The following is a 22,666-nucleotide window of genomic DNA, read 5'->3' as shown; positions in this document are numbered from 1 at the left end:
ATGCCACCACATGGGAAGTATTTTCCAGAGCACAGAATCTCACTGTAAAGAGGCTTGTGACCTATGATAAGAACAAGAATAATCAAGGAATAAACTTACACAAAGAAATGGGTAGATTTGCAGAACCCTATTATTTCATGCAAAGCCAGGCAAGATTCTCAGTAAAAGTAAAATACGACTGTATACACATAAAGTAAATCTGCACATTAAAGATGAATTTTCAAAGCAAAGTATCCTTTATACCTACATTCAAATCGCTGCACTGACTGTTGAGACACTACACACAGTCACTTTTGTTAAGCAACATTAAAGGCACTGAATGTTGTATTAATGACTATGCACATGCAAGGGGTAAAGTACTACTATAATAAACCATAGTCCTAGATAATTACTCATAAATCATAACTATTCCGTGCACTGTGCTATCATCTACCTTTTTTGCTTCTTGTCCTTTACACAAACTAAACTGTACAAAAGAGCTGTGAAGGTACTCTATACTGGTAGCGAGGAAATGGTTACACAGCAGGACTAAACTGCCTCTGATCAGACAAACTGTGAAAACCTGTACAGATCCATGACTATAATAGGTCCTATTAGACATATAATAGCACCTATGATAGCTCATTCTGGTTCAGCAAAGTCCACCTTATTCCTGTTCCCTGAGCCATTCCTTCACAGATGAATTTCCTGAGAGACTCAGCACAGACTCCAGCTCACTACCTACGTATCTGGAGAGAACTAAAAATAGTATCAATTCTATTCTCTCTATCCGTTTATTTGCCTGTATTTCTCTGCATTGGCCATATGACAAATCTAGACAGGTACAGTAGAAGAAATGAGCAGTGTGCGCTGTAGGAAAGTTGTTATTGATAAAGACAAGTATTTTGTTAGGTGCAAGTGGTGCACCAGTACTACAAAATCTACACCAAGATCCTCTCCAAAACAGGAATCACATGGTATTTGTGTCTATTAGTACACCATATATGCACACAAATTATTTGATTGTTGGGGATGAAACAACAGTTTCTTGTGCAATTTAGAATATTACTGCTGGCCATAAAAAAAAAAAATAAAAATACACAAACCCTTCCAGACAACACTACAAACAAAGTATTTCTAGTAAAATCTAAAATAAAAGTATCCCAAACCTACCATTATTGACCAATGTATGCAACATAAACAACACAAAAAAGAGATAAAAACAGTCATGATCCTTTTTTTTTTTTTTGTGGGGAGGGGAGGGGAAATGGAGAACCAATCACTAGTAACTTCTAAGTAATACTAAAGATAAACACCATTCTAGAAATAAGAATATCAAAGCTCTGATACCTTTGTATAAAAGAAAGAATTATCTCTCTTCACTAAACAGCTAATAATATCATGAGATGTTGGATTTTAATTGATTTACTTCTACTTGAATTTAGTGTTTAACTTGATAAGCAACAAAAAAGTCTCAAATGTTTTGCTATCAGAAATACTTTTGTAAGTCAAGACCATACCATTTGGAGAGCTGAAAGTTCTTCTGTTAGTCGAGAAATCTGTACGTTATATTGTTTCTTTGCAGAGTCTACCTGTGATCAAAACCAAAAAAAAGAAATAAAAAAATCCTGTGAACTATTTTTCCATCCTGTTTTTACATAGAGAATCACAGAATTATTTAGGTTGTAAAAGACCTTTGAGATCATCAGTTCCAACTGTCCATCCTTTAGTCCACTACTAAACAACATCTCTAAGTGCCATGCCCATGTCTCTTCAATACATCAGGGGATGGTGACTCTACCACCTCCCTCAGTAACCTATTCAAGGCCTAACCACCCTTTCCATGAAGAAATTCTTCCTGATGTACAATCCAAACCTCCCCTGACAAAAATTGAGGCAGCTGCCTGAAATATATATTGTGTATACGTGATGCTTACATATAAAAATAATGAGACTGAAACAACTGATAAATCTTTCTATATCAATGTTAGAAGAATGCTTATTATCAATCCATATTACTTTAACTGAGGGTGTTTAGAAAAAAAGCAGAAAGACATCACAACAAGGCCTTACAAAACAAATCGTTAAGACTGCCAGAAAGCTGCTGTCCTCTAGGTGCAAGATATCTGCAACTTGTTTAACATGTATTTTCAAAAATATTTGTTAACTCCTGGAGAAACATGACAACGCATATTCTCAAATTTTACTTTTAATGCTTTTGATAGATTCACTTTTCCTGGGATTATGTCAAAATAAGAACAAAGACATTTCTAAATTTCAAAATTCTTATGAGTAAAGCGTTGTCATAACTAGATTGAGTGGTTATCCTACCTGCTCTTTAGCTCTCACACCTTCTTGAAACCATGCATGACATTAAATACTGCAGTTTTAAGTAATCCATGTAATTTTCGTGGTTCTTTTGGGTACTTAACAAGTGGAATGCACAAACCACTTTCATCCTCATTTTAAAGGCTTCAAAAATTTACATAGTATGTTTCTGAAACCTCTAGAAATTAAAGGAGTGGAAATAAAAAGAATCCTTTCATCCCTAAACAATAAACATATGCATTGTGTCATAGTGAAGACAGTGAAAGGAAGCACAATCAATGGCACCACTGAAAACTTACAAACCAGGTAATTGATTTACACTGTTGCCTACTTGAAATAAAAGACACTGTTAACGTATTTATATAACAAGCTTCTGTTTCCTCTGGAGTTTGCCTTAAAATAAAGCATGTCTATTTGACATGTGGGTAATTGTTGAGAACTTCCAGGTAAACGCATTTTAATCACAGATGGGAAACAACATAAAGAAAACTAATTTTGTGAACAGTCTGTTATCAAAAGAGCTTCAATTTTTCAGCCACTCATAAAAAGAATAAAAATCATAAGGACACAGACTGTAAAATCTTCAGAGTCATTTCTCTACCGAATGCTGGTTTTGAAGCGAACTGTGATATTGAGTCTTCTACTATTAACTGTACTTGGTAGAAGTCTTATTCGCCTAGAGGAATATTCTGAAGTACCGAGATGCCAAAAAAGTGACAGTATAACTCTCAACAGTTTCTATCATCTGACTGTACTGATAAGCATCAGTAACTTGCTCTTTACAGATACCTTAAAGGAGGCTGTAGCGAGGTGGGGGTTGGTCTATTCTCCCACGTGCCCGGTGACAAGACGAGGGGGAATGGGCTAAAGTTGCGCCAGGGGAGTTTTAGTTTGGATGTTAGGAAGAACTTCTTTACTGAAAGGGTTGTTAGACATTGGAACAGGCTGCCCAGGGAAGTGGTGGAGTCACCATCCCTGGAAGTCTTTAAAAGATGTTTAGATGTAGAGCTTAGGGATATGGTTTAGTGGGGACTGTTAGCGTTAGGTCAGAGGTTGGACTCGATGATCTTGAAGTCTCTTCCAACCTAGAAATTCTGTGATTCTGTGAACTTCCTAGATGAGGCCATATATTCATAAACTAAATACATTGATACCAATACAACTAACAGATGTTAGTGTCTGTTAACATGCTAATAGAATTTCTGAAATAGATGCCAATCTTTACATCCTCACCTTCTCTATACCAGCATGTGCATTGACAGGAACACTTTTGGTTCATGAGAGATAAACCAATATCATTTGGGTTGGAAGAGTACTTATCTAGATGATAAAGCTGAAGAGTACAGTCCTGTCAGTATGCTGCCCCTGCTACCTACATTACCAAAATACTTGTAGAAAACAGCTGATTTGATCACGCATAATATGCATATTCATAAAACATAATTATGTCAGATTTAACTCTATAAGTTCACAGTTGATTCTTTCTAAATATCAGAACTTACTGCCTTCCTAATTCTTGTAGCAGTGTCTTCTGCAAGCTGAGACATTTCATTTTTCAACTTTTCAATTTCCTCTTCCTTTTGTTTCTCCCCAAACAGTGCCTAGAAAAAACAAAACGAAACTTGAAATACTACTGAAAATATTTCAGTCATGACATAATATCTAGCAGTGAGAGAAGAAACCACACATAACCACTGTTCAAAAGAACTTTTTGGCTTGCATTTGGAGCCGTTGACAAGATCCATCAAGAACACAAACAGAAATGTCACATAGAAAGATCTGTTAAGAATCTGCATACCTGAATTCTCAGTTAAGAACCTGAATACACACACACGTATTCCTACACACATCTGAGCATTTTTTGTTGATACACTAAATTACTCATCTTCTAGAAAACTAAATGAATGAAAATTCACAAGCAATTAATGAATGCATATGCAATCCATTTCACAGTGGATAACTATCAACTGAACAGCTCTTCAGCACAAAAGGATGGTGAGAATCACAGAAAAAAAGTCTATTAAGGAGCCTTTCCAGAGGAAGATGAAGATAGTAATGTTAAGGTAGAACACAAGATATTGGTCTGGAAAGATTATGGAAGGTAATACAGATCTCTTGATGGGATAGATGAAAAATATCCTAGGTGGCACATTAAGAACATGTCAATGTAAAGGGAGAAAGACATGAAAAGCATTGCTAATACAATGTTGATACAAATTCAGCCTGTAGAAGGTTACTCACTACAATCAGTAACATGGTGCATCATATGTCATATTATCTTTTACTGCTCCCATTCAATTTGTGATTTGTTTCTCAAAGTACTCTTAGAATTCTTCTGATCTCATTTTGTAATCTTAGCTTTGTGTACTTTACAATGTTAACATAAAAAAAGGAGCACCGTGACAACCCTTTACTGCCTCCCATAATCTCTTACAGATCAGGGAGAAACCTCCATGGCAACAGTATAAGACACACAGTTAACTAAATGTACATATTAGGCTGCATTTTTTATTCTGTTAATTCATAAACTTCCCAGCTTTAGCCAGTGCAATAAATTAACAAGTGCCTGCAAATTCAAGTTTTTTCTTCCTAGAAAGAACATTACACTAAACTTGTAGTGAGCCACTTACTTATCTGTAGAAGTTCATTAAATCTCTCAGATTCATAATTGCATCACAATAAATTCTACTGGGCCATTTTTTTCTGTCAAAAATGGTGGGAAAAACACTGCTTTGATGTACCAATATGTAGCAGACTATAAATGTGATTTACACTTCTTACCAGTAATTTTCAAATGAAAGAGTGATTTCTCATTTTTAAACTCTGAAAAAATGAATTAATTTCTACCTTTTCTTCGTACTCAGGCTCCAGGGAAATGCTGTTAAGGATACAAATGTCTTACTAGGAAAAAGGAACTAATAAGTCCAAAGGTAGCCAGCAAAGGAGGACATAAAACTTCATTTTTTCCCTTCCTTTTTGAATATGAGCCTAAGAGGTGAAGGGAACTGTAGAAGATCAGGGCCTGTAGCAAGTATGATGCACTAAGTTTTGAATGAATATGAAAAGGAATTAGTATGTCAGGAAGATGCCACCCAAAGTGTATCCTAAGTTACTATAAATATATGGGAAGAAAGACTGTAACAAGAAAAGAACCCTCTTTTGTGCGGCAAAAAGAAACACACAAGTTACTGGGCACCACAGTAACAACCAGGACCCATAAGTCTTGGCAAGATTTAACTCTTCTGGAAGCAGGCAAGAAGGTAGCAGGATCTCTTTAAACAGTTACTCCTCCTTTCAGACAGGATCTTCCTTGTTTGTTACAGAAACGAAATCAGCATGAGCAAAAAAGACAACATTAACTCTTGTATTACAAAAGGTAAAAATATAAAGTTAAGTTAGATTCTCAGGAGGCTCCTCAAGTTTGAAAAGCAACTTCAGACTAAAAGGGAATGTTTATCTCCTTAACTGCTTGACTGTTCAACATGTTAGCCCAAACAGAATAAAGTCTCCATATGTTCCTATGGTCATTAACTAATCTGGACTTCATTGTGTAAAGTCTGTTATATGCATTAAAGTTCTGTCTCGCCAGCAAACACTATTCATTAGATTGCTAAAAGCCTGATTTGAGCTGAAGTTTAGCATGAAAACAAAGAAGCACCCATATTAAACAACAGTTTATCAGTCCCTCTACCCTATTATCCTAAAGGGCAAACAGCTGATACTTTGGAAAATTTAAAAACTGGGAAAAGAGGATGACTTTTTTTTTTTTTTTTTTTTTTTTGATCAATAGATGCTTCTAAACCTGCTGGATTAGAGTCTACCTCTAGAAGTTTTGGTGGATTCTTCTATTTTCAATGTGACTGTTTTCATATCTATACTTTTGGCATAAACGTTATCCTGTAACAGTTGAATCAATTTTTTTTTGTTACAGCCTCTCTGACATGTCTTGCTGTCATTGTTGAATCCTGCACTTTCCTATTTCTCCCATCTTACTTGAAATATACTGATCAAAACTGCATGTTAAGGTGCACTATGTTTAAAAGCATTTTTAAAAATCTCATTCTGAACATTCTATTAATTGTATTGAGTTACACTAAGGATCACATAAATGTGTTCAGAAGACCCTTTTCTGACTGCAAAACAGTAAGTTCAGCATGCTGTACAGAATATCTGAATTTCATCTGCCATTCCAGCATACACACTCAAACGCCTTTGCAGTTTTTTTTACTGGCTGCCGGCTTCGCTGACTCATTACTAAGAAACTTTTTCAGATTTCTTCTGAATATTTAAGATCTAAACATAAAGCTCACTCTTGCTGACTTATGTCTACCATATAAAAAAAAAATCCCTATAGTTTCAGCTTTTCTTTCCTAACCATTAACAAGTAATATAATCTTGTAACTACTCTGACAGCCCTATCTAGGTATTCAATAAGATTGGTTCTTCACAACTGCTAGTGATTCAATTTTCTAGTATGTAAGAAATACTTTCACCCATTACCTTACCTGACTTTTTTGTAGGTTAGCTTCTTCTAAGAGCTGTATGCAATCTTGGACTTTTGCAACTGCATCATACTTCTCCCTTTCTAAATTAGTGTACTTTGTCTGAAGCTCTCTAATTTGTTTTTCCAGGGCCGTTCTTTCTGTTCTCAGCTGTTCGGCATCTTGGACAGTAACATGTAATCTAAAAGACAGTTATAATTTTACTCATTTAACAATACAATGCTTAATTAAGACACTTCAATTCTTTCAAACTAAGCTTGTAGAAAGTAAAATAAAATAAAAATAGTCAATACTGCATTCATGTTTTTCTGCTTGTTTTGGGGACATTTGTCACACCTTAGAAAGAAGCAGAATTGAAGGAGTTAACTCAGATACCTACTCTCAGAAAATCCTTAGAAGTATGTTGCTATCCTGGGATACATCATTGAAAATGTTCTATATTAAAACAGAATAGAACAGCCCAAGAAGGAATAAAGTTCTCCTCTGCGGAGGAAATGGAATAATTGGATGTGGGCAATGAAGTTGCAGCTATACCATTAGAACAATGAAAACACTGGTAATTTTGCAACAGCTCAGAAATTCTTATTGTTTAATTATGATTGTCAGTATTGGCAGGCATGAGAAAGGGCAAGAGAGTCTCAGAGGTATCCTCAAAAAATGTCTGAAAGTTCCGAAGTGCAGCTTATTCAATAGAGTGCATAGTTCCAAATACACATAGCGAGCGCTTTGGAAACACTTGGGCTGCCTTTTCAGGCAATCATGGTGGTTTACTTTCTAACGTGTTTACAGTAACACACACAAAGAAAGAGAGCCACTCTATTAAAATGCAATTTTTGGAGAACCAAAAGCCCATAGAAACTAATAATGCTAGCTAATTCCTTAACACATTCTAAAATGAATTGAAGAGCCTCTGAAACACTTAGACAAGTAAAACTCAGTAAGTAGAGGTAGCCAAACAAATCTGTAGAACTATTCAAGGCTGTACTTGGCCATATAGACACATGGTTCCCCACTAATTATTTGTTTTCCAGAGTTACTGAAGAGTTCACAGGGCTATGAACAGAGCTGTGAGCAAGAACGGAAAATGAACAGTCACACAATTATTCCAATAAGAAATTTGTGAATTCTTCTTACCTATCAAGTCATTTGTCATTCTAAAATTGCTTACAGTATTTTAATCAAAATTACTGTCCTCAGCTCCATGTAATATAGCTACACTTGATATCCTTGGAGAGTGAAGGTAAGGGGGAATGCACAGAAGAAACTGATTGGATCTTATATCTTCCAGTAGACAGTACTGGAATTAAAATTCTATTCCTGATCACTCAAGCAATTTTTGTAATTTGCATTTATTGGAATGCTTTAGCAATGTTATTAATTTTTTTTTTCTTTTTTTTTTGTATGAGGAGTGATGAACTAAGACCTGAAGCCAGACCATGGTCAGAAGATCTGTATTCACCTCAAAAACAGCTTCTTTACATTAAAAAAAATAAATCAAATTCTAATGTGCATTTTTTTCTTCAAAACTCCACCTAACACTAATGAGAGTTGAGTAACTAGAATTTATGCACTAGAGTGAAAAATACGTGTCTTGTTTTTTCTCCATGACTGTCAATAAAATCAGTGCTGTGTTTTAACATTTTAAACATATTGAAGACAGAAGCTGTTCTGCAAGGTTATAGAATAGAACAAATAAGGTAGAGAGCAGCCAAACATAAAACACCTGTATTTTGAGAAAACAGACTTAGAAATACAAAAGCCAGAGACTGATAAAAACTACATTTTATCTCACTTGTGAATACCCTGTTAGTAACATCCAGTGAGATGTCTTTACCTTGTTTCTAATTGTTTTATACTAGACTGCATTTGCTGCAAGCGTTTGTCAGATGCTGCTTCTCTTTGCTGGGCAGATAACACATCTTCTTCCTAGAAAGAATAAATATATTTTCCAGGTATCATCTGAACTTCATTTAACAAAACAAAGGTATATTAATAAAAAACAAGTCAGGGAACAACTTGCCATTAATTTAACACCAGCAACTTGGTAACTGACTAACATTTTCAGTTGTAATTTAAAATTGTTCTTTTCTCTAGAATACCTTTCTCTCCAATTGGCCTTGAAGCTTCTCTGTCAATCTGGTCATTTCATCAATCTTAGCACTTGCTGTCCGTCCATCTATTTTGGCTTGCCTGTATAAAGAAAAGAGTCTATGAATTACACTTCAATTATTACAGGGGCAAAAAAAGAACTCTGTTACATCTTTGTTGAAATAGTTGTGAAGGGCAGTCAGATTCCATAATACTTTAACATGGCAGAAGAGGTTTCCCCTAAGCATGTGGCACAATGAGAGAGAAAGACCAAATTCATCAGGAAGGTACGTTGAATAAATATTTGGGAGGACTAGGCAATCAAAAACTTGGAGCGACTCAGTAACTTAAGTATAATTGGCCTCAAATACTTAACACTGAAATAATTTTCAGAATTAGATTTCACTTTTTAAATCAATTTGTACAAAGAATTTTAAAAAAATGTTAACCATTTCTAAATAACATAATTGATATGCATTATAATTTGAAGAGGTCTGACAACAGCTAAAACAGAAAAGGAGAAAAAAAATGGGCTAGTTAGTGAATCAGACTTTAAACACAGTAGAAAAGCTCATTGAAATGAGCAATGCTTCTACTCCTCTGACTTGGGAAAAGAAAGACGTACAGAGTCCCTCACATGGGTGTGTAACCCAATTATTCTGGCTCAGTATTAGGGTAAATTTAAAGACCAGTGACTGAAAATATGATAAAGCTTAAAAAAAAAAAAAAAAGCAAACATATAGACTAGTGCAAACTAGAGCACTAACAGTCATGAAAGAAGCCAGGAAATAATGAATATTTTTTTAGAATAAACTTCAAGCGAAAATTCCTTAAGGAAATAACATTTTTGTTTAATGGCATAAAAGGAAGAAGCATATTATGCCTAAGTGAAAATGTAAACCAACATACACATAATCCTACCAACTCTACAACAGTTTCAGTTTAATACATCAGAAAAGCTCATTTCTTAAGAAATCAAAAAACAAAGAAAAAAACATTATTCTTAGACTTCTGGCCCTCACTGCAGGTCCAAACCTTACCCCATATGAAAAGGGGGTGCCTTCTAGAAAAGGCGCTATTAAATTTATGAGAGCATTTAGTTGCTTCCCCCCAAAATATTTAAAAAGTGTTGCAAAAAAAAACCAAAGAACTCTAAACCCAACATAGGGAGAAAATAAATATATATAAAAAAAGAGATCATAAAATTCAAAACAGCTTAAATACTTAAAATGCATTTTAATAACCAAACTCTGCTTCAGATCAAATTCTGGGATGTGCATTTAAGAAGTGACAAATTGATTCTAAAGATGCAACTTTGATTTTTCATTGTGCAATTTATCTTTGATACAACCTTGGCAAGCTTTTACCTTTCTGTTAATATACTGAAATGCAGCTTTGAGCAATTCAAAGTTTATATGTTTATATGCATTATCTTCAGACTTTTAAAAACATTTCAACAGCATATATCTCAAAACATTTTTGATACTCGCAGCTAAACTCAGAATTTCACTGCACTGGAGCAGACCATCTGACAAATGAGTATCCAGTATCACCAGAGTATCCCCTCTCCAGAGACAGCCATTAGGAGTTAATTCACAAGAACAATAATATGGTGAGCTAAACAACTGATTATATACAATGGAACTTTAAAATATTATATTAAAATATTACACGTTAAATACGTAAAATATTGTAATAAAAATTCTAGCATTTAAAGAAGTCAATCTGTTTAATCCTCAATTCTCTCCACAAATACATCAAATATTATGTTGCTTATAATGTATGGCTGATTATGGCCCTTTAATAGTTGCATAAATGTAGATTTGTTATTATTTAAATATTAATGAGTAGAAATAACTCTGTTCTTAAATACTTCTCAAGAAGTTTTCACCAGATTTCTTTTTTTATTTTTATTTTTTATTTTTTTTTAATTTTTTTTTAATTCGGGTCAATTTTTTATTCTGATCTAAAGAATAAAAGCTTTTATCCTGTGGAAAATAAACTCCAGCAGAACTCTTCATTTTGTTTTCTTTTCCCCTGGTTACCTTCCAAAACTTAATCTAGCAGTCTTCCCTTAGGTGCACATATTAGAAATAGGATGATAATCCGTCACGAGCATGTTTAAAGTGTTTTATGGTTACATAAAACAGATTGTATACTTTGTTAGATCAATCCTAATATATTTAAAATTTACCAAGACATGCTTTTAGGCTTAGCAACATCAAAAGGTCCAAAACTGCACCCAGTCTAGATCATATGAAACAAACAGAAATTGTTCCACATGTAAGTTTTTGTTTTTAAATCTCTCCAGATTTGTTACTCTATTACTGTAAATCACTGCAAATCTATTAAAAATGTCTGAAGGAAGCAACAAATTGTCAGCAATATATGCTTTGTAACCCAAGCAAACTACATGCATGTGACTTCCTGGTAGAGAAGCAACAGCTGGTGAAAAGTGTTCTAGACTTCTTTGAGAATCACTGCAGTACTTCTTTTACAGCTATATAGAGCTGCTGTCATTAGCTTTGTGAATATGAAGTACTGTTTTTTGGAACTCTGAGCTGATCTGCATGGAATGACAGTCTAATCAGTGCCCATGACAAGAAACTCAAAATTACTCTGAAGTCCCGTTTGCACCAAATTGGTAACACTATGGGGAGAATAAATATGACAAAGTTTGTGCGTGATGGTCCCCAGCCACTTTAATCAGTAATCAGGGAGTTACCAAGAAACTCTCAGAACCTGGAGAAAGCTTCCAAAGATGCATAAAGATTTGTGATTGCAGCGGGAGTGACAAGACAGCAATAGACCAGCAGCTGAGCTGTGTTTGACACTGCCTGGAGTCACTCCACTGGTGGAGAGCAGCCACACCACCAGACACCAGGAACAGCCTGCACCCAACTGGCAGACCGACAACACAGCAAGAAATAAATGGGGACCAATGTATCTGCTGTGTTCGTATGGGAATTCTTGGGGTGCTTTCTCAGAAGCATACAATTAGTGGACTTGAAGACGCTGCATAAGTACACACAATGCAGCAGCAATCACACCTCCAACAGGAGAGAGATGCAGTCAGGTAAGTGGACATGTGTTTCTTACAAAGGGAGTATCTGTGCACACACTTTACTTTATCAGTTCACTGATTAATAACATGTAATGAACTATTTTGACTTAAGCCATGCGTTGAACTGCCTTCACCAGCAAAGACTTTTAATCAGGAATGTGTCCCAGACGAATGAAGGTGACTAGTCTACTCAAGCCCAGGAAATAGGAGCCTACCCTTGTGAAAGTAAGGAATATACATAAATATATACAATTTCCCCCATTATATATAAACTTCACTGCTGTTTGTAAGTAACAGCAACTACAAAAATACACATATTTAGTGCAAACATAGGTAAAAGTTCAGATCAAGGTGATCCATTAGTTTTAAGTCAGTCCCAGGGAGTTTCAAAAAAAGAGCAGTTTCCTTTTTTAAAAAGGAAGTAAGGGTAAGAGCAAAGGAAATCATGACACCTTTGAATTTGACAAACACCCCAACTGAATGCTTCACTGCACCCCAATTTTTTTTTTTGAATCAAACCTTTGGAAGTGTTAGAAATACATAAAAAGCCAATGTTGCAAGTGTTTATTGAATGTCTAAAGTAAGTTCAGCTAATTGCTTTCACACACTTATTACATGAGTCAATGCAACCATGTCAATGCAAGACTGATCTCCAGATGAATGGGTACCAAAAGAGTAATATTAGCCTGTACGAGTAATGTCCAAGAATGGAGGTATGTATTTTCTCTTTTAAGATAGCATGACAAGTGATAACAGAGTTGATAAACACCTTATTTCAGCAAATACCTTGAATACCACCTTAATTTTTGATTTCTGCCACATTTTCCTTCCTTAAATTACATCATTTTCTGAAAATAGTTTTTCCCACTGAAAAATTATAGCTAATAAAAAAAGAGGTGGTAAGTTCCCCTTCAAAAATATCTTCACTGACCAAGGTAACTGCATGTGTGAACAGGTCCTGGTCCTAAATGTGCTGTGCAGAAGAAACTTAAAAATAACCATTAAGACAAATAAAGCTTCTCTTACCTCTAACGTCCACATAGCCTATGATTTAGAGCTCTTGGTGAAATTTTAGTTGTTAAAATCTAAAGCTACTTTGAATATTCAAATTTCAGGATTGTGATGAGTAGCCACCTATATAACGGGATGTTGTACAAATGGTGTTACAGGACAAAAAGAGGCCCATAATAAAGCAGTAAGCTAAAAAAGGCTATAGGAAAAAATATTTTTAATTGCCTGTTTTATACCTCAGTTGCTTTTGTAGCTGCTCTAGTTCCACATTCTGTTCCGTTACAGTTTGTAGAAACTGTTGATTGCTCTGCAAAACAAGGAGAGATTTATAGCATGTTCCCATTTTGTTGAAAGTCTCATATATTTGGAGTTACAGGACATTTCTACAGAATAGAATGCTGTAAGAATAGCTGATAAAGTCTATGTAACACTGGCTGGTCTTCAAGGTGCCGGGCTTTAGGTAGCGTACTATAGAAAGGCAAATGAAGAGCGATGTTACCCCATCCTCCATTTCTTTCCCCTGTTGGTAGTATAAGAACTTCCAGAGATGAAGACTGTAATAACTCAGATCTACCATCTACATTTCCCATCTAGTTGCTTTAGGTACCTAGAATACCCTAGATAAATGAGTACCACAGTAGACCACATATTGCTGGAAAGAATTCCTTTGTTTTAAATAGGCTGCCTGATTAAAAACAAAAACAAAACAAAACAAACAAACAAAAAAAACCACACTACTTTGTATTGAATGCCCTCTTGTCCTGAGGCAGAAAGCAACTGTTTATCCCTCAACTTTCTATGCCACCCAGAGTGCTAGAAATCTCATCCTCTTTCTTTCAGGTGTCCTCTCATCTGAGAATAATTTAGTGTTTGTTATCCAACTAGCCTTTCCTAGATCTTACATTCCCCTTCTGAGATAAGAGATGACCACAACTTGAATATAGGTAGCATTCAAGACGCTACTGTACTGTGGACTTCAGCACAGTACCCAACCCCAATGCTAACATTCTTCTTGCTTTCTTGACTGTTGCTGAGAATTGTTTTCAGAACCCTCATACTTGTAAAATATGTATTCTCAGTGTTAACAATTATTTCAGGACTAATACTAAGTACCCTATGTGAAAGCTCCATTTTGCTCTCATGGGTTATTCTGCTTATATAATTATTAATGAAATGTCTGACAAAATGTATTCATGTATTTGATATCATGTCTAACTGCAAATTTCTGTATCCTATTTCAGTTTTCGTTACCTTAAATTCTTTAACATTAGTAGTGAGCACTGTTGTTTCATTACTGGATCCCATTTCCAGAACATTTATAAATACGCTGAAAAACTCAAACCTGAACACATCTATGCAACACAGATGTTTAACCATGATAAAAAACACAACTAGTTACTTCTGCTCTCCACTCCTCATTTTTCAGTTTGGTAGCTTAGAAAGGGCATGCTTCTTCATTTCTTGACATTCATAACAGACCTTGTCAAACTGTGTGGAGAACACAAGCAAACGGATAACCTTTACCTTAACATTGTCTTCTTCAAAGAACACCTGTATTTCACTCTTCTCTGCATCATTTTTCCAATATTATGATTTTAAGCATTCAGTCATTCTATTTTTTGTTACCTCCTACTGCTTCACTTATAATGGCGGATCAGTCTGCAAATTCTAAATCCTCACCTGAACTGTTTTGGCTCATTGTATTTCCTTGAGACTGTTTGACAGCAACCCCTCAATAACTATAATACGGCTATCAACCTTAAAGAAAGTTGATTTTGTTAGTCACTGACTGTATAAGGTAAAAATTCCTGAGTGCGTTATTTTGCTTTTATTAAAACTACTGAAATGGCGAGTAAACAGAACTGCTTGCAAGATACAGTTCTATGGCAATCTGCAGTATAGTACTCAATATCAGTAGGGGCTTGACTGAAGCACTACATTTTTTTCAGCCCACAGCTTCCAAATGATTGCACAACAAAGAATTTAAGTATTTAAATAAAGAATTTTAAGGAAATTCAGAATTCAGGAAAAAAAAAATATTACTTCTTGATTTAAAAGCCATTACTTCTTGATTTTTGACTTGTTCCTAGACAAGTGTGCAAATCTGAATGGCACAAGGTCTATCCAAGCACATATCTATGAGGGACATTGATATTTTGCTTTCAGTTTGCGCTTCAAGGCTCCCATAGAAAGAATAAATTCAGTAAGTCACTGCTCAGGTTTTACTTACCAACTCTATTTTCTCATTGGCAGCCTGCAGCTGCTGAGTCAGCTGGTGGAAGCTAGTCAGCTGATCCTAAAAAAAAGGATTGAGCTTCTTGTGTTTACCATCATAAGGATGTGACAATCAGTCAAGTAAAAACATTTTTGAAAATTTATGCACGTTACAGGAAATTCAATATACTTTGTAAATTAGTGATTTGATTACTTCTAGCTGTTGACCTGGTAATCTAGCAAATTAGATTTACTACTGAAAAATGTATCTGAATTTCACTCAGTTAAATGAAAGCGTACATGTGTAGTGCTTCTAATGGGCCACACAGGCTATGATGGTACTATAAACATTTCACAGTAGCAGACATGTATCCACAACGTGTTAGCAATTATTTGATGCATCAGCGACCACATCTGACCACTCAACATTTGACATGACTGTTACAGAAAACAGTATGATATAACCACCCAACCTCATTTTGACTACACACAGACCCCAAATCTTCACAGTTTACAATGACATTCCAAAATTAACAAAAATATAAATGAAAATTACTTTCTGCTTTTGTCTTTCAGCCACGTGGATTTGTGTTTCAGTCATGTGTTCCTGGTACTGCTGCCGAAGGCGATCAAGCTCCTGTGATACAGTCTGCCAGAGCTCTATTGCATGTTCTTTTTCCTAAGAAGTTGCGGAACAAATGTCTACATAAATACCGTCTTATTACAGTACATTTACTTTTATCTACCATTCCCCAAAAAGAAAAGACGTAACTTTTCTTTTGAAATGTCTTTTTGTACTTTGTACACATTACAACCACAAAGACAAAACAACAAATTCAGAGGTAGAAAAAGATGTTTGTGAGTTCAAATTATACATAGATGAGAATTGGAAGTTTTGCACAATTTTGTAGCTCTCTCCAGAAAAGCAGTTCTACTAAAGTTCTGAAACTGTCAAACGCAAACTTTTACAAGTATTTACTCTAGGACTATGGTATATCAATAGTCAAATGCAAAAATTCAGCTGTCAATTTAGCTTCAATTTAGTCCAATGCAACAGGACTGACATATCACTACAACAAGTTCATGAGATTTTGCTTATCTTTTTGGATTTGTTACTTTCTATATTCCACATAAACTTGCCTCTTCATTTCACGTTACAATGTTTTTTTCTTTAAATCAAAATGACAACCTACCACAGTAACTTGAATTGAAAAATATATTTTACTCATCTCCTGGTCAGGAAATCAACATAAAGATCAAGTAAACTAGGTAACATTAGAGGCAAATTAACATAAAAACTTCCTAGGTGTATGAAGCTAGAAAGAAACTTCCTTCAGGTTTTGCTGTCCATACTATAAATACCTTTTTTAAGCTATGTAAAATCAAGAAGGCCTCAAAATAGTTTCAAGAAAGTGTTATAAACAAATTGTGAACCAAGAAATAAACCATCTTCTAATCTGCTAAGGCACAAGAGAAATAAAGCAGTACAAACGTTTTGTCTCACGCACTTGATTTGCCAGTTGTAGTTGTTCTTGAAGGTTTCTCACTATTCCTTCATCTGCAGGAAGATCAGTTCCCAGAGGCATGAAAGGAAGAGCCTCCAGTTGTGTCTCAAGAACCTCTTTCAACTCTGCATGAAGCCTGAAATTCAAAGTAACAAGTTAAGCAAAATATTTCTTTAACATTTTTTTTTTTTTAAATCAACTAAGTTCTTGTCCTGGTTTCTGTTAGAACAGAGTTGATTTTCTTCCTAGTAGCTGGTGGAATGCTGTGTTTTGGCTTGGGATGAGAAGAGTGCTGATAACACCCCGATGTTTTAATTGTTGCAGAGCAGTGCTTATACCAAGCCAAGGACATCTCAGCCTTTTGCTCTGTCCTGCCAACAGGCAGGCTGGGGGTGCAGCAAGAGCTGGGAGGGGACAGACCCAGGACAGGTGACCCAAACTAGCCAAAGGGGTATTCCATACCATCTGATGTCATGCTAAAAAATATATAGGGGTGGCTAGCCGGGGGAGGGGGCTGGACTGCTCGGGGTTAGGCTGGGCATCGGTCAGCGGGTGGTGAGCAATTGCATTGTGCATCACTTGTTTGTACACATTATTATTATTAGTACTATTATTATTATTATTTTCCTGTCTTATTAAACTGTCTTTATCTCAACTCATGGGCTTCATTTTCCATTTCTCTCCCCCGTCCCAGAGAGGGAGGGGGAGGGTAAGCAAACGGCTGTGGTGTTTAGCTGCTGGCCGGGTTAAACCACGACAGTTATGTACCTTTAATCTGTACATAATGCTACATCTGACATTTAAATCTGTTAAGATATGTTCTATAAAAACAATGAACAGTTTTAAATAGCTTTATATCTAGTTCTTTTACACAGATATGGCTGAACCTCCTAATCTGGTGGTGCCAGGCAGAGAAGGACCTGGGAGTGATGGTGGATAGTCGGCTGAATATGAGCCAGCAGTGTGCTCAGGTGGCCAAGAAGGCCAACGGCATCCTGGCTTGTATCAGGAACAGCGTGACCAGCAGGGCTAGGGAGGTGATCGTCCCCCTGTACTCAGCTCTGGTGAGGCCGCACCTCGAGTACTGTGTTCAGTTTTGGGCCCCTCGCTACAAGAAGGACATCGAGGTGCTTGAGCGGGTGCAGAGAAGGGCGACAAAGCTGGTGAGGGGCCTGGAGAACAAGTCCTACGAGGAGCGGCTGAGGGAGCTGGGCTTGTTCAGCCTGGAGAAGAGGAGGCTCAGGGGTGACCTTATCACTCTCTATAGGTACCTCAAGGGAGGCTGTAGCGAGGTGGGGGTTGGCCTGTTCTCCCACGTGCCTGGTGACAGGACGAGGGGGAATGGGCTTAAGTTGAGCCAGGGGAGTTTTAGGTTAGATGTTAGGAAGAACTTCTTCACTGAAAGGGTTGTGAGGCATTGGAACAGGCTGCCCAGGGAAGTGGTGGAGTCACCATCCCTGGGAGTCTTCAAAAGACGCTTAGATGTAGAGCTTAGGGATATGGTTTAGTGGAGGGCTGTTAGCGTTAGGTTGGAGGTTGGACTCGATGACCTTGAGGTCTCTTCCAACCTAGAAAATTCTGTGATTCTGTGATTCTGTAATATATATTAAGCACTTAACAACTAACACTAAGTACACGAGCATGAAATCTTGAATTGTTAAGTGGCTTCACAAGATTTCAAAGTCTTAGGAAAAAAAAAGATTAAGAAATCAAGAACAACAGCAATAACAAGTCAGTACACTTATTTACCTTTCATTTTCCTTGGTGACTTGCTCACATTTTCGTCTCATCTCACCCATCTGTGCCTAATACAAAAACATGCACAAGTAAGCTCTTAAGCGTCAAACTTCAGCAACTCGCTCTTATGTTTTTTCTGAATGATACTGTAAAACACAGACTACATAATTCAACATAATGAAGTAATTGAAAGTAAGATTTCCTTCTGTAACAAAAGTCACAAGATGCCACATAAATTTAACAGCTGCTAAATCCTGTTTAAAAGTTAACACCTGAGTTCTAAGTTGTTATGACCATTAAACTTAGCTTTGGGAATTCCTATAGCTCTTACAGATATATTTTTAATTAAATACTGTTCTTTTAGGGATACAGTTGATAAATACTTACTGTGTACAGGATGAGTTAATAAAAAAGTTTAGGAACTATGTAAGGAATAATGTCAGTTTGTAATAGCTGAATCAACGGCTTTGTTAACAGAAGGAGTGCAACAGAAGCATAGGGCTTATATTGCCTTCTGCAATCAACCAAGTCTGAAGACTATTTGTGGATGCTCTACTATGGACATAAGATTAAGTGCACTGAAACAAAACTGTAGTGTAGCTTTTGCATGTAGATCACAAGTAAGAATTGATCTCTGCTCCGCAAATTTTAATTATTAAACACACCACTTTACTTTTCAGGAATCATAGGAAGTACTGGTTTCATTTGCTTGCGGTTTGAAAGGAAGAGAGACAGTTCCCTCTCCCCCACTCGCCATGATATCAAACATTTCAATTATTTGAGTTTGAACAACTAAGAACATAGAAGTATGAGTGTATCTAGTTGCAAGACCGAGCTGGACTGTACGGCCAAGATCAGACCTGTAGGGAAAGATGGAAATATCTGCCTCGTCTCAGTGTCACCGAGGAAAATTCCATGCAATCATATCAGAATGTCCAGAGACAAAAACACGCATGTTGTGTTTCGCACCACCACTTCCACAAACACAGTAATGGCATAATTTGGACAACCTCCCAGCTTTTTCATAGAAAGTTCTATTAATTCATTTGATACAGGCTGTGATCTTGGGACTTTGTGAAGCATGATGCAGGCATGCTTTCCTCAACTGACAAAAAATAGTAGCCTACATATTAATACAGTAAAGCACTAAAAGAGTGCAAAATGTTGGCAATATACATACCTCATAAATCCGCAGCTGCTCCCTCATCTCTTCCAGGTGTTTATCATACTCTACAATTAGAGGTGATAAGCTGCAAATTGGAAAAACATGCTCAGAAACCATTTTGTAAATGCAGAAACATCGTTTTGATAATCAACTAGTTTTACAGAATTCTTAACCTAGAGAACAGAACAAAACAGTTTACTTCCAAGACCAACATTCACCAGCATCAAGAGAACAAGTTTAATTACTTTTAAAGTATGATAATTAACCACAGACTTACTGTATGAGAGAATTAGAATACACAATATTGTAAATGAGCTGTAATGCATTAGTATTTCATGCACAGATAAAAAACTCCAAAGATTAGAAACTAGACTTTCTTACCGCTTTCACATACAGCAGTAAAGGACGTATAAGATAATGTAAAAAAATGCAGTTTTACTTGCATACTTCCTTCCTTCCCAGTATTTTTGTAGACTACAGTAATTCTCTGAAAAAAACTTTATTAGTGATAAAGCCTTAAAACTCAACCACAAAGGGTAGTTTGTAACAGCATGAAGAGGATAATGACCATTAAACAATTTACTAGTGCCCATATAGAAAAGCTTATTTGTGCACTGTTAGTCACCTTCTCAAGCAAACATTTTAAAAAATACCCACCTGACTTGTTTAACAGACACCTGTTAACACCTGTTACCTAACTTCATGCAACCTCACCTGCACTTTATTGTCTTAAAATTTACATTAGATTATTCCTCATCTCCTGTTCTTTATTTTATAAACTGTGCAAGAAAAGTCATATTTAAATCTCTGAATAAACAGAAGATTTATTTAAACACAACTGTTACAGGAACACTTTTGCAGACTTCCCCTTACAAGTCCTCAGAGCTGTGAGCAAGTAAGCGTACATAAAACTAGGCCCAACTGGATATTAACGCTTTTAAAAGCAATTTTTTTTTTTTTTGAAGTAGTATTCTCGCTTGTTTGGAGTCAGTTACCTTTGGTCCATTATCCTGGATCCGGATATACCATCACCTCCAAAGACATTTTTCTGTAATTGAATATCTTATGTTAGTACTTGTACATGACCGCATGCAGCTATTATTTATTTATTTTTTAATATGCAACACAAAGCTGTTTATTCTGTCTGTACTGAAAGCATATACATTATCCCATACAATCGCTTTTAGGTTTACATTAAAAAATCCTTGAACTCTGGCCCAATTTAAAAAAAATACAATTGATTTTTTTTTCCTGGAGATGCTCTGATGTAAAGCATAACAACATCTGATGGGGAATCAGCTCTTTCTTAAAAGAACCCTTACAAGTCTGTGCAAGTGCCAAGTTCATTTCCATGCATCCCAGCATCAGAAAAGTGCTGATGCCCTAAGTTCTGCACAAATTTTCAGACAGGCTTATGGTACTCACCACAAAATGCTATCTTCACATGAGACAAAAAAGCCTATAGAAGTGAAAAAGTCTACTCTGCAGAAATGAAGTGTCTTTGCAGGGATGTGTTCTCCTGCATATGATAAACTTTAAAATGCACTAAAAATAGCAAAATTCATAGCTGTTATGACAGTTTTATTCTGCTGCTGCTTTGAAAACTAGAAGCAACTCTGCAGATGTGCAATGGGCTCAAGGCAAAGTGACACTGAAGTGGACTATGTTCTAGGTATGCAAAGACGTATATCTTAAAACTGAGATTTTTTTTTTTTTTAAACTACTTCTATACCTGTGGTAAAACCACCACAATACCTCAGTTCACATACCTGCTCAGCATTGCTGCTCAAAATTTCATCCATTTCATACTGTTCAAATGCCACATTTAGCCTCTGATCTGAAAAATACAATAGAAGTTAGAAGATCATACAACATGAACGTTTATCTAGATAAACCTGACTGGTAGTCAGAAATGTTTTATGGTGTAGTGCTTTGAAGGCACACAATATGCTTTATAAAATTCTACTTAGTGCATTTATTTTCAGGAAAGTAGGAGTTCAAAAAAATACAAAGACTAACAAGCAATAATTAATTTGACGTCTTTCATATCATGACCTCCTAGAAATTATTTTATTTTTTTTGCCTAGAAAAGCCATAAACATACACAACATCTTAACGATTCATGAGGACTAAATGCAAGGAATCACACCAGAGCCAATTCAATTAGCTGGATGATATAAAATTAACCTGTTGCTGGGAACTGGACCCATAAACGTTCAAAAAAGCATTCACATAAATGACAGACAAAAATATTCAACAAATTTAGGTCACAAGAACTTCATTGATACATGAATCTGAGCACTCACATATATCCAAAAGAAAGCCAAGCAAGAAAGACATGCAGACTGCAAGCATCTGCATTTTTAGAAATAAACATCAACTAAGGCATCGCTCTTCTCTACTAATCTAACTTTGACTACTGGGATTTCAAAGACTACTTAGGCTGCAAATGGAAGAATCAGCAAAAGGTTGGAAAGGGAAAACAGCAGCTCTTCCCATTCATTTATAGTGTTCTTCCATCTGGCCAAACCATGAGAATCTGATTTAAACCTTTGTAACTGAAATGGATAGAGGGGAAAAAAAAAAAAAAAAAGGGTCTCAGGAAGACAATACAACTGTTTTGACTTAAAATTTCTTGCCTGTTATTCTTGATATGCATTGCAATGTTTTTTTGTGGTTCTAATATGCTACAGGAATCTACAGAAAAAAAAAAAAAGAGAACAGACTATAAAGGGGATGTCAACAAACAGGACCTGGAAGAGTAGCTGGCCTCACCAGCCAAAGCAATCTCAGAACACGAACATAGGTGCAAAAGGAGGATAGACCTTAGACACCAATTGCAGAAGTATTCACCTTCAATAGTAATCATAAAGTTCATTCAGATAAAAGACGTACCTAGCAGCTTATCACAAAAATATGGAATGGAATGGATAACTATCACATGTAAGATTGGCTGCTGATACTTCAAAATGAATTCAGCCAAAACTGAATTTATAACTGATTAGTATCAGGGAACAGCATTTCATTATGAGAACTTCCGTTACAGCTACAATGCAACAAGTATTTATGCTAT

General features: G+C 36.0%; 1 protein-coding gene across 3 annotated transcripts in view; it reads right to left on the bottom strand.

Annotated features, from left to right (window-relative positions):
* The window catches only part of SCLT1 (sodium channel and clathrin linker 1), a 45,207-nt gene that overhangs the window by 21,171 nt on the left and 1,370 nt on the right, over positions 1-22,666 (bottom strand). For all 3 annotated transcript variants that reach the window (XM_082760339.1, XM_082760340.1, XM_082760341.1), the window contains exons 2-14: positions 21,363-21,430; positions 20,589-20,641; positions 19,609-19,678; positions 18,441-18,496; positions 16,695-16,827; positions 15,743-15,865; positions 15,203-15,268; positions 13,209-13,279; positions 8,909-8,999; positions 8,644-8,735; positions 6,813-6,990; positions 3,810-3,908; positions 1,500-1,571 (exon numbers count right to left, since the gene is read on the bottom strand). In XM_082760339.1, the coding sequence (XP_082616465.1) occupies positions 1,500-1,571; positions 3,810-3,908; positions 6,813-6,990; positions 8,644-8,735; positions 8,909-8,999; positions 13,209-13,279; positions 15,203-15,268; positions 15,743-15,865; positions 16,695-16,827; positions 18,441-18,496; positions 19,609-19,678; positions 20,589-20,641; positions 21,363-21,430 (1,172 nt within the window). The remainder of the gene's footprint in view (positions 1-1,499; positions 1,572-3,809; positions 3,909-6,812; positions 6,991-8,643; positions 8,736-8,908; positions 9,000-13,208; positions 13,280-15,202; positions 15,269-15,742; positions 15,866-16,694; positions 16,828-18,440; positions 18,497-19,608; positions 19,679-20,588; positions 20,642-21,362; positions 21,431-22,666) is intronic.

This window comes from Aythya marila (genome assembly GCF_965140915.1).
Source record: "Aythya marila genome assembly, chromosome: 4".
NCBI lineage: Eukaryota > Metazoa > Chordata > Aves > Anseriformes > Anatidae > Aythya > Aythya marila.
The sequence above is the reverse complement of the archived record's forward strand: the minus strand, read 5'-3'. Positions and strand labels throughout refer to the sequence as shown.